Source organism: Vulpes vulpes, chromosome 10, assembly GCF_048418805.1.
Source record: "Vulpes vulpes isolate BD-2025 chromosome 10, VulVul3, whole genome shotgun sequence".
NCBI lineage: Eukaryota > Metazoa > Chordata > Mammalia > Carnivora > Canidae > Vulpes > Vulpes vulpes.
The window spans coordinates 51,228,380-51,240,983 of record NC_132789.1 but is presented as its reverse complement, the minus strand read 5'-3'; the positions used below and the strand labels follow the sequence as shown (position 1 = coordinate 51,240,983).

General features: G+C 37.6%; 1 protein-coding gene and 1 pseudogene across 11 annotated transcripts in view; one reads left to right on the top strand and one right to left on the bottom strand.

The window, feature by feature from the left end:
- The window catches only part of STIL (STIL centriolar assembly protein), a 64,467-nt gene that overhangs the window by 32,192 nt on the left and 19,671 nt on the right, over positions 1-12,604 (bottom strand). For 8 of the 11 annotated variants that reach the window (XM_072724062.1, XM_025991880.2, XM_072724067.1 and 5 more), the window contains 3 exons: positions 10,830-10,939; positions 4,064-4,178; positions 1,754-2,686 (listed from right to left, as the gene is read on the bottom strand). In XM_072724062.1, the coding sequence (XP_072580163.1) occupies positions 1,754-2,686; positions 4,064-4,178; positions 10,830-10,939 (1,158 nt within the window). The remainder of the gene's footprint in view (positions 1-1,753; positions 2,687-4,063; positions 4,179-10,829; positions 10,940-12,604) is intronic. The other 3 variants (XM_072724064.1, XM_072724063.1, XM_072724069.1) reach the window with 1 other exon arrangement.
- LOC112914745 (HIG1 domain family member 1A, mitochondrial pseudogene) lies at positions 7,349-8,423 on the top strand (annotated as a pseudogene).

Here is a 12,604-nt window from a genome sequence, read left to right as displayed (position 1 = left end):
TAAAGGTTAATCAGAATAGCCCATGTTTGGCCATGCTAAAACTGGAATTATTAACAATAGTAGCAACACTTACTTACTGAGTGCTTCCTGTTTATCACAATCCACCCCATGAAGAATGTACTACTATTAAACACACTTTACAGATAAGAAAACTTGAGAAATTATAAATGAAGTTATTTGGCCAAGTCATGTAACTAACAAGTAACAAAGCTGAGGTTCAAACACCAAACAGTTCCCTGTTCCTTTTAAAACTAAAATATAACTTACATACCATAAAATTCATCCCTTTAAAGTATACAAGTCAGTGGTTTTTAGCAAAGCCACCAAAGTTTGTAACCATCACCACCATCTAATTCTAGGACATTTTCAACAATCCCCCGAAAAAACCTTACCCATTAGTGGGGACTCACTATTGCCCACACCCATCCCCTGGCAACCACAAATCTACTTTCTGTCTCCACAGATTTGCCTATTCCAGACATTTTACATAAATGAAACCACACAGTATGTGGCCTTGTATCTTGCTTCTTTCACTTAAGCATAACATTTTCAAAGTTCATCCGTGTTGTTGTATCTATCAGTACTTTATAGTTGAATAATATCCCATTGTGTGGATGTTGTATTGTTTTTACCCATTCATCAGTTGATGGACACTGGACTGTTTTCATTTTTGGCTATTATAGATAATGTTGGTATGAACATTTGTGTATAGGTTTTTTTTTTTTAAGATTTTATTTATTTATGCATGAGAGACATATACAGGCAGAAGGAGAAGCAGGCAGAGGGAGAAGCAGGCTCCATGCAGGGAGCCTGATGTGGGACTCGATCCCCGGTCTCCAGGATCCCACCCTGGACTGAAGGCGGCACTAAACCACTGAGCCACCGGGGGCTGCCCTATGTATAGGTTTTTATGTGAGCATATTTTTTTCTTTTTCTTGTATATACACTTAGGACTGGAAGAGCCTCCCTTTTTAAACACTATACTATGATTTTCTATTTCCCTATAAATTATACTATTGTGTTCAATTTGTCTCATTAATTTCATCAAACTAATTTTATTAATATACAAAAATATAAATTATCAATAAATTATTAAGATCAGTAGAAATATAACCTGCATTAATACAAAGTAGCATATATAGAGTGGTTTATGTGGATTTTTGTGTCATGAGGACATAAGTTTAAATCCTACTCTGCTACCTTTGGTTGTAGATCAAGGTTTAGTACACTACACAGACTTTTCATTTGAGGCTGACAAATCAAAGACAAAGGTAGTTATGTTGTAGATTAGGATATGTACAAGGCAGAGAAGAGAAGGTTTGCTTTCCAGTCCCAGCTCTACTCCTAACTAGCAATGTGTCATTGGGTAAATTATTTTCTCTGTCTAATCGTCTTTTTACTTATCTGTGAAACAACAGGAACTAGAATTCAGTTTCCAAGGTTCCTTCCAGTTTTGATATTCTACAATTTTACTCCATAAAATGTAATTACTGAAGAATTGCCAGTTATTTTTAAGAAACCATATTAAAACCAAGAATTTAAAAGAACTAAAAAAGTGGGGATCCCTGGGTGGCTCAGTGTTTTAGCGCCTGCCTTTGGCCCAGGGCGTGATCCTGGAGCCCCGGAATCGAGTCCCACATCGGGCTCCCGGCATGGAGCCTGCTTCTCCCTCCTCCTGTGTCTCTGCCTCTCTCTCTCTCTATCATAAATAAATAAATCTTAAAAAAAAAAAGAACTAAAAAAGCTCACAAACCTGTGCCTGAAGCAGTCTCAGCTGTCTGTCTTGTTCTGTGAGGAACCTATAAGCATCTGGAGACAGTCCCATCATTCCATTATCTGACCCAGTCTTGGGTGTGTGCATGCATACTGCACAAGGTGATGGGTTACAGGAGTGCACATGTGAAGGTAGTCTTGCCACAGGTGATGGTTCTACAATGCTGTGGGGAGAACAAGTACTCGTGTTTCCCTGAGGTCTCAAGGCTATAGGACTACTTGAAGAACAGAATGCATTAGGGTACAGTGCTGGACATCCACCTGGGTGAAATAATGAATGCTTGTGAAGGGCTTCAGACTGGAGGTCTTGGACAGACCCTCCTGTATTCATTCCTTGCCAAGAATTTATTGGACTATACTGCACGTAGCCATGATGCTGACAACCACAAACATTTGCAGGACAGTAAGACGGTGGTGATGGAGTAGGTATCTGAAGTTCCATTGGTCTTCCTGAATTATGGGATGAAAAAACAAAATTGTGTGGTTGAGACCATGAGGCAAGAGAAGACTGCTTGGAATTCAACGCGGAGGATCTTACAGGATATTCTTCTTTGTGTACATCTGTATCAAGAGACGGCCTATTAATGGAAGATGGCTTAACACTGTTCCTGATGTGGGAGTTCCCGTTCTTACAGGTAGATGGCTGCCTTACTCTGCCATGTTTCAAAGGAACAGTGCTCTGGGTTAATTGATTTGGTTGCCCTCTCAAGGAAAGCTCTCCAGCTTTGGCTTCTAGGCTGCATTTGTCATCGTAAAGCTGGGGTTGCAATGGCTCCAAGTGTTCAGAGTGGTTAATCAACAAAGGATTTTCACTATTCATCATTTCCAATGGCTTAGGCAGAGGATTAGATTCTATGAAATTGCCATCCAACACAAGCGAAAGTTCAGGAACTGATGGTTGGATCTTAGGAACCTATAAATGGGAAAGAAATGAAAGGAAAAGTATTTTTTAGGATGTTGCACTTTCTTCAAACTAATATTTTCCAAATTATATCCAATTACTTATTAAAAAGTGTTTATTCTTTAGACAGTTGACATATATTTTCTGGGCACCTTTTACGTGCTAGCAGTAGGAATACAGTTGTGAGTAAAATAAACAAGGTCCTTGCCCTTACAAACTTACTTAACAATGGAACTCCTTTTATCGGAACACTGATTAATGTTGCTTATATAACATAGCACAATATGGGAAACTGTTTTAAAATAGACTTTTTAAAAATAAATAAATAAATAAAATAAAATAGACTTTTTTAACCCTCTCTCTGCAAAAAACTTATCACTGGCAGAATGCTCCAACAGATCTTGTAACAAATAATGTTGCTGCATTTTAAGTAACAAAAGACCTGATAAGTATTTTAATAATTCTTATACTAAGTGAAAGTATTCACTGTTATTCTTTTTACTGATAGTGACTAGGAGTTGGAAGAGAACAGAAAAAAGTAAACTAAATATTCACTATGGTGAATTTGGTTACAATTTGTTATTCATTTTTAAAAATCTTTCCCATTCCTTTTTATTCTAATAAGTAATTGGTCCAATTAAGGCACAACAGTTCCACAATAAACTACTGGTTGCCTGCAGTCAAAAAATTATGACAAAGATTACTGCAATCTCCAAAATCAAGTTTGTTTTCTCAGATTTGGTGATAAGAATCAATGTGAAGTTCTAGTGATAGTATAGAATGTTGAGTCTATATGGGTTAATAGCACCATGTTCTGAAACCAAATTTTCTGAACTACTATTTTTACTGAATTCCAAATCTCCTGAATCCCAGCTTTACTACTTACTAGTTGTTTAATACTGGGTAGGCAACTTAACCAATCTGTGCCTCAGTTTTCTCTGGAAGTATAATTACATGTACTTACTAGAATATGTACAGACATATATATATATTATTACATATATAACATAATAATTACATGTACCTGTGAGAAATAACTATATCTGTATATACAGATAATAGCCACACAGATGTATAGCTAGACAGATCTTCGAATAAAACTTAAATAAGCTTCAGGTAATATTATTGAATAACATGAAAAGATTTTAAGTTTTTTTTTTTTTTAAGATTTAATTTATTCATTTATTCATGAAAGACACAGAGAGAGGCAGAGACATAGGTAGAGGGAGAAGAAGCAGGCTCTGCAGGAAGCCCGATGTGGGAGTACACTTTAGGTCCCAGGGATCACAACCTGAGTCAAATGCAGACGCTCAACCACTGAGCCACCCAGGTGTCCCAGGTTTTAGGTTTATGAACACATAGGTGGGTTCTTCACAAGATCAATAATACCTTCTGACTCACAGGATGAGGACTAGGAATTGGTCTTGGAGAAAAATCTTCATCTTCAACACCAGAGTCATGATCATTTATTGGCATTTTTCCTGGAGATAACTTTTGGGAAGACCTAAAGAACAGAGGGGAGTAAAGAAAAGTCTTCAGTAATCTGTTTATTTTTTTTTAAGATTTTATTTATTTATTCATGAGAATACACAGAAAGGAGAGAGAGAGACAGGCAGAGGGAGAAGCAGGCTCCATGCAGGGAGCCCGACATGGGACTCGATCCCGGGTGGTCTCCAGAATCAAGCCCCAGGCTGAAGGTGGCGCCAAACCGCTGAGCCACCCGGGCTGCTCTATTTGTTTATTTGTTCTTTTTTTTGAAACTGAATAAAGTCCTTTTTTTTTTTTTTAAAGATTTTATTTATTCACAGAGACACAGAGAGAGAGAGAGAGAGAGAGAGAGAGAGGCAGAGACACAGGCAGAGGGAGAAGCAGGCTCCATGCAGGGAGCCTGACGCGGGACTCAATCCCAGGTCTCCAGGATCACACCCCAGGCTGCAGGCGGCGCTAAACTGCTGCGCCATGGGGGCTACCCTGAATAAAGTCCTTTAATAATCCCCAGTAGCATCTGGATCATTTAATTTAGTATCTGACAACCATAGATTATTTTGTTTTTCAGGCTAGTGTTAGTGGCCTAGAAAAGCTGGTCCAGTCAGATTCATGCATAATAAAATACCTCCCTTTGCCTGATCATGGGAAGTTTAACTCAGTTTTCCTTAGAGTTGCGAAATACCAATAGTTACCAAGCTATTTTCTAATTAACCACTTTGAGGAATGTAGTTATAAATACCACAAAGTGCTCGCCAAAAAAAATTTATAAACTGGTGATAAAGCTGTACACTCATTGCATTAAACACTGTGTTAAAAAGGGAACTCAATAAGAAACTGTTACATTTTCCTGTACACTTACATCTCTGATGGGACATTAACTGAGGTCCCACCTCCTACCGAGTCAGTTGTAGTCATTGCATCACAGGGGCTTACCCCAACGGAACACAACAAACCTTGAGTGCTGGTACTGAGTTTCAAAAGGCAAATTTAGAGTTTAAGATTAAAATCTGGAAGACTATACACATCAGGTTTTTTTGCATCCTAGATAAAGTTTCAACAGGATGAGTTCAGGAAAGAGAAAAGCCAGAAGGAAATTAAGAGTTAAGACAATGATGGACTCCCTCAGAAAGGGTCCTATATCCTGGCAGGGAGCACAACAGAAATGCCCAGGTAGATGTGAAGGTCGGACAGCAGGGGAGAACTTTGCCCTAAAAACGGGTGGGCTGAGAAGCAAACACTCAGGTCCTTCAGTGCTGAGGTGTTTCAATGAAACAATCAGAATGTCTGCATGGTACGTGTAAGCAGCAGGGTCTACAAAGTTCTCCCCTAGCACCCAAGAGTAACATGGAGAATATTATGATACCTACTGTGCCTCAGTACAGCATGGACATGACAGAGATCCAAGGACCTGACTAGAGTAAGGAAATCATAGTGGAGGCCTGCACAAACCTACTGCCAAAGACCAGATGTAAATGAAAATACCAGACAGAGCAGATGGCAACTTAGCTGCATGATAATCATGTCATCCCACATCATTACTCTTGGCACAGCATTAATTCCTCCAAATTACATATAACTTCACAGAAAAGTGGATAAAGAGACCTTGAATTGACTGAAATTTGGTTTCTATAACCAATTGGACAGTCAAATTAGAAATTAAATTCAATTACTTTTAAAAAGAAAAAAAAGTTACATTTTTTGAACCTGAGTTTGTGGTAAAGAATTAGTATATTTTTTAAAAGATTTTATTTATTACTTGAGAGAGAGAGGAAGGGAGCACAAGTAGGGGGGAGGAGCAGAGGAAGAGGGAGAAGCAGACTCCCTGCTGCACAGGGAACCCGACTCGGAGCTCGATCCCTAGCACCCTGGGATCATGACTTGAAGGCAGATGCTTAACTGACTGACACACCCAGGTGCCCCAAGAATTAATATTTGCTACATAACTACTTATGATAACACACATATCAACACCCACATAAAATTTCTGACAATGAGCAATAAAATTCATTTCTGAGCTTTTGTAGTACCAAAAGCAAAAAGAAAAAACTTTATGTTGTATAATTATAAGATCAGTTCTTTAGGTAAGACAAACATTTTACTAAAATCTAAAAGTGACTGTTACTAAAGTTTGATCAGAGTTGAAAATTGGCAGTTTTCAAAAATAACGCTAAAGCAATTATGTGTCTCCTTAATCTGGCTTTTTAAATATTCAATGAAATCTTGAATAAAGACTTAAAAAGTCACGAACGGTATTCCTGAAAAAGCTGTAAGAATATAGTTTTCCAGTAACCTAATGTATTTCAAGGATAACTTAAAACGCCCAAAGATGGAGACAGTATAACTCAGGTATTTTTCTAATCTTCTCAGAACCTGTGGCTATGTTTATTGTAAAAGGGAGTTTGCAGATGTGATTAAGTTAAAGATCTTGAGATGTGGAGATTATCCTAGATTATCCAGGCAGGCTCAATGTAATCACAAGGGCCCTTATGAAATGGAGGCAAAGGGTCAGAGTCAGAGAAGGAGATGTGAAGACAGAAGCAGAAGTCAGAAGCTAGCTTTGAAGAGAGAGTGAGGGGCCACCAGAAAAGGAATGCACATGGCCTCTAAAAGCTAGAAAAGGGAATAAAATGGATTCTCTACTAAAGCTTCCAGAAGGAATGCAGCCCTATCATCACTTTGATTTTAGCCTCAAAGACCATTTCAGACTTCTGACCTCCAAAACTGAAAGGCAATAAATTTGTATTATTTTTAAGTCAACAAGTTTGTGGTAATTTGTTAGAGCAGCAACAAGAAACTACTTCTGATTCAGTCATAATTCCCACTTTACAGATGGAAGAATAATGTTCAGAACTAGGATTTGAATGTTGTGACCTGTATAAATAGTTGGTATAGTTGGCATTTGTTTTATTTTAAAATTGTACCATAAGTTCCATCTATACAATCAAGTGTTATGGACAGATGAATGAATGCTATGAAAAAAGTCAAGCCATTTTCTCAATAATGGCAATAATCTACAATGAACCTATACCTTCTGTTTCCCATGAAATATATTAAACAAGCAGTATTAAAGGGGTCCAAAGACAGGTTAAGGTTATAGTCAAAAAGTTGCGAAAAGGACAAATTAACTACTAGGGTAAGTCAAAATAACAATAGTTTTAGGAGGAGACGCCGGCTGCACTGCGGGCGTGGGTGAGAGCCAAAAGCCCGTTGGAGTTTGGGCAGAGCGTTGTCTTTGGAGGATTCTTCAGTCACAATGTCAACTGGCACAGATGTTTCTCTTTCTTCATATGATGAAGATCAGGGATCTAAACTTATCTGAAAAGCTAGAGAGGCACCCTTTGTTCCCATTGGAATGGCGGGGTTTGCAGCAATCGTCGCATATGGATTATATAAATTAAAGAGCAGGGGAAATACTAAAATGTCTGTTCACCTAATCCACATGCGTGTGGCAGCCCAAGGCTTTGTTGTGGGAGCAATGACTCTTGGTATGGGCTATTCCATGTATACGGAATTCTGAGCAAAGCCTAAACCTTAGAAGAAGAGAAGCTGTCTTGGTTTTTTGGTGGTGCTTGCTTTTTAGTTAGGCATCTCATAGTGAGTTTTTATGTTTATGTTGAAAATAAATCATTTGAATGGGTCAGACAGTAATATGGTAATTTAAATATTGGCTTTTTTTCTTGCAGGTTTGATTTGCCTGGTAACCAAATTACTTGTGACCAATTAACTAGCTAGGTCATTCACGGGAGTCAAATTAGCACAAAAGAAACATGTCACTTTTAAATGTAGTGATAAAATATGCTCCTTCTTAAACTCTTCTGTTAAAATTAGTTGTAAAGAGGACAGTTTGCCAATTCTGAAGTACTCCCAATTGCTGCAGAATATCACATGCTTTTGATGTTATATAGGAATGCTATTTAACTTTTTTCTGCCTGTTTTGCAGACTGAGTACTTCAGTTTTTAGGGCTCTTAATCCTTTCAGAACAGTGCAAAGAATATAAGCTTCCCCACAACTGAAAATATGTGTATTTAAACCAAACCCAAAAAGCCGATAACAGCTGCTTAGAAGTAGTATTTATTTCAGAATCATACTTGTAAACATGAGAATAACTTAACTGTGGATCCCAGTTTAGCTTTTTTTGTAATTGGAGAGTTATATTTATGCTGCTGTTGTATTCGAATTTTTAAATGTCATCTTGAAATAGAAATGTGTATTTTAAGTACTAATGCAAAGGTAAATGAAAAATACTTTTTAAATGTTAAAAAACAATAGTTTTATTGTTGTTTTATTGTCAGGACACCTGACTAGCTCAGTAGAGGATATGACTCTTGATCTCAGGGTTCTGAGTTTGATCCTCAAATTTGGGGGCAGAGTTTACTATGAAAACAATACTTTCAGACCTATAGCATCAAAGAACAAACCAGGATTCCAAAATAACTTTCAAATGAGGATACCAAATATTTGGCAAATTACTAACTTAAATTAATGGACCTCTCCAATCATATGGAGAACAATCAACACCTCATCACTGGAATATAAATTCCATGAGGTAAGAAAACTGTCTGCCACTGTTTTTATTTTATTTTATTTTTATTTTTTATTTATTTTTTTTTTTAATTTTTATTTATTTATGATAGTCACAGAGAGACAGAGAGAGAGGCAGAGACATAGGCAGAGGGAGAAGCAGGCTCCATGCACCGGGAGCCCGACATGGGATTCGATCCCGGGTCTCCAGGATCGCGCCCTGGGCCAAAGGCAGGCGCCAAACGGCTGCGCCACCCAGGGATCCCCTATTTTATTTTTTTAAAGATTTTTATTTATTCATGAGAAACACAGAAAGAGAGGCAGAGACACAGGCAGAGGGAAAAGCAGGCTCCCCACGGGGAGCCTGATGCGGGACTCAATCCCAGGACCCCAGGATCACGACCTGAGCCAAAGGCAGACACTCTCAACCACTGAGCCACCCAGGTGCCCTGCAAGTGTTTTTAATACCACCATATTCCCAGCTTTTAGCACACCACCTGCCATATAGAAGAATGAGAAAGCATGAAGGGTTAATTTTATGTGTCAACTTGGCTAGGCCATGATGACCAGATATTTGGTCAATCATTATTCTAGATATTTCTGTGAAGGTTTTTTTTTTTGAGGGCGTCAGGGAAAGAGGAGGGACAGAGGGAGGGAAAAAGAATCTTAGGCAGGCTCTATAAACAGTGTGGAGCCCTACACAGTGCTCATCTCACAACCCTGAGACCATGACCTGAGCCAAAATCAAGAGTTGGGACACCTAACTGACTGAACCACTCAGGAGTCTCTCTGTGAAGGTATTTTTAGATGAGATTAACATTAAAATCAGCAGACTACCGAGTAAAGCAAATTATCCTCCACAATGTGGATGGACCTTATCTAGTCATTGAAGGCCTTAATAGAACATACAAAGCAAGAAGAGGAAATTCAGCTAGCAGACCACTTTTGGACTCTAACTGAAACTTTTCTCAGCCTCCACAATTGCACAAGCCAATTTCATAAAACAAATCTTTCCCTCTCTCTCTCTCTCTCTCTCTCCATCCTGCTGTTTTTGTTTCTCTGGAGAACCCTAGTACAAAGGAACATGTTTTTTTTTTACCAGAAAAGGTGTATCAGACCCAAAACGCCACAGCCATTATTTAATTAATATTCCCCAAGCGTATTTCATTTTTTAGGTAGAGAAATTACATCTTACAGTAGTTTCTCTGATAGACCCAGGTTTAAAACTATACGGAAGAGAAGAACAAACAGAAGGCAAACTAACAAAAACAGGATGCTTCTTCCTAAGCAAGATGATTTCTTGACACCTTTCCCCCCATGTAATAAAGCAACTCAAATGACAACCATATTAAAGTTGTCACTTCATTAAAATTATCATCCAACATCTGAGTATGAAGTAATGCATTTAAAGCAAGGACATTGGGATCCCTGGGTGGCGCAGCGGTTTGGCGCCTGCCGTTGGCCCAGGGCGCGATCCTGGAGACCCGGGATCGAATCCCACGTCAGGCTCCCGGTGCATGGAGCCTGCTTCTCCTTCTGCCTGTGACTCTGCCTCTCTCTCTCTCTGTGACTATCATAAATAAATTAAAAAATTAAAAAAAAATATTTAAAGCAAGGACATTTTATCATATCTAAGATACACAATCAGTTTCATCAGATTGGGGAGTTACTTTAATTACTCATCAACAACAAGTGGATATAATTTTAAAAGTACACATTATAACAAAAATTCTTCCTTCCTTCCTTCCTTCCTTCCTTCCTTCCTTCCTTCTTTCCTTCCTTCCTTTCTTTATAAAGATTTTATTTATTTATTCATGAGAGACACACACAGAGAGAGGCAGAGAGACAGGCAGAGGGAGAAGCAGGCTCCATGCAGGGAGCCCGACATGGGACTTGATCCCAGGTCTCCAGGATCATGCCCTGGACTGAAGGCGGTGCTAAACTGCTGAGCCACCCAGGCTGCCCTCTTTTATCTTTTTAAAAAAATATTTTACTTATTTATTTGAAAGAGAGAGAGAGCACACAGAGGGAGAGGGAGAAGCAGACTCCCTGCTGAGTGGGGCCTGATTACAGAACCCTAGGATCATGACCTAAGCCAAAGGCAGACACTTAACCAATTACCACCCAGGCACCCCCATCTTTTACCTTGTAGTTGAAATATTCTTAGAAACCTTGTTGAAAAACTCTGTTTCTGCATTTTGACTTTCAGCAGTCAGTTCAAAATGGATTGAATTCTTGTCAGAAGGTTCAACATTCTGAAATAAAGTAGGTTGTACTTTGAGAGCTGACTTAAGCAAAAACACCAGTGAATTCTATTTAGCTGAAAAGTAGCTAACTCTGAAACACTAGAAGGAGGAGACTTATTTCTATTACAGTACCCTTTTAAAAAAAATTATTTTTAAAATTGAGATACAACTGCCATTATCACATTACATTAGTTTCAGGTGTGCAACATAATGATTCAATATTTGTATATAATGCAAAATGCTTATCACAATAAGTCTAGTTAACATCTATCACCATACAGTTACAATTCTTTCTCCTTCTGTTGAGAACTTTTAAGATCTACTGCCTTAGCAACTCTCAAAGACAAGTTATTAATCATACCATGCTACACATTACATCCTCATGTCTTATAACTGTTCAGACCTTTTGACTCCCTTCACCCATTCTGGCCATCCTCAACCTTCTACCAATCTGTTTTCTGTATCTATGAGTTCAGATTTCACCCATAAGTAAGATCATATGGTATTTGGCCTTCTTTGACTTCTTTTACTTAGCACTTCAAGGTCCAACCATGTTGTCACAAATGACAGGATTTCTTCTTTTCTATGACTGAATAACATTCCACTGTATGTATGTATGTATGTATGTATGTATGTGTATATATATATATAAAATATGATATATAATATCATATGTGTGTGTGTATATATAATCTATCTATCTATCTATCTCACACTTTCTTTATCCAGTCACCCATCAGTGGATATTTAGGTTGCCTCTATGTCTTGGCTAACAGTGCTGCAGTCAACATGCGGGTGCAAAGGTCTTTTCAAGTCTGTGTTTTTGTTTCCTTTGGATAAAAATCCAGAAGTGGAACTGCTTAAAAATATGTTAGTTCTACTTTTTTGAAACCTTTTTTAACTGTCCATTCCCCTGCCATACAAATGAAAGTGAAAACTTCATTATCTCTATTATGTAACTCACTCGATAACCAGGGATTCAGTGAAGAAATGAACTGTGAACTGAGAATGTGATCTAAAGAATAATATATGTTTCTAAAATGGAAATATATTAGACTTCAATTAAGAGAATTATATTTATAATTAATTAAATACAAAAACTTGATTCAAAAACTGATATTGCCTATAAACGTAAATCAAGAAGACACAAAATAGGAGCTGAGTGAAAACAAATGATTATTTAGAAGTATTCAATATTTTTGTATAAAATACACAATTTTTTTTAAAAGTTTTATTTCTTTAAGTAAGCTCTACAGCCAACATGTGGCTTGAGCTCATGACTCCAAGATCAAGAGTCATATGCTTTTCTTAATGAGCCAGCAAGGTACCCTGAGAATTTTTTTATTATTAGTCTGAGACATAGGACAATCAATCATTTTACTGAAAAGCAGTCTGAATGTTTTTACATAATGACACTTAGGGTTTCAAAGATCTACTTTTTCTGTGACCATCACTTATGTACTTTTACGTGTTTTATGAGATACAGCAACAATCTATTCTGATTCCTAGGATCAGACATAAACACTGACTTTCATCTGAGAAACCATTTGTTATACCTACATATTTAAAAAATAACAGGGTAAACAAAATACTAAGATTACAAATTAACTTTCAATATCATAAAATGATACCAATATACAAATTCTTGATACTCTTCAAAGGCTTTAGAACAAC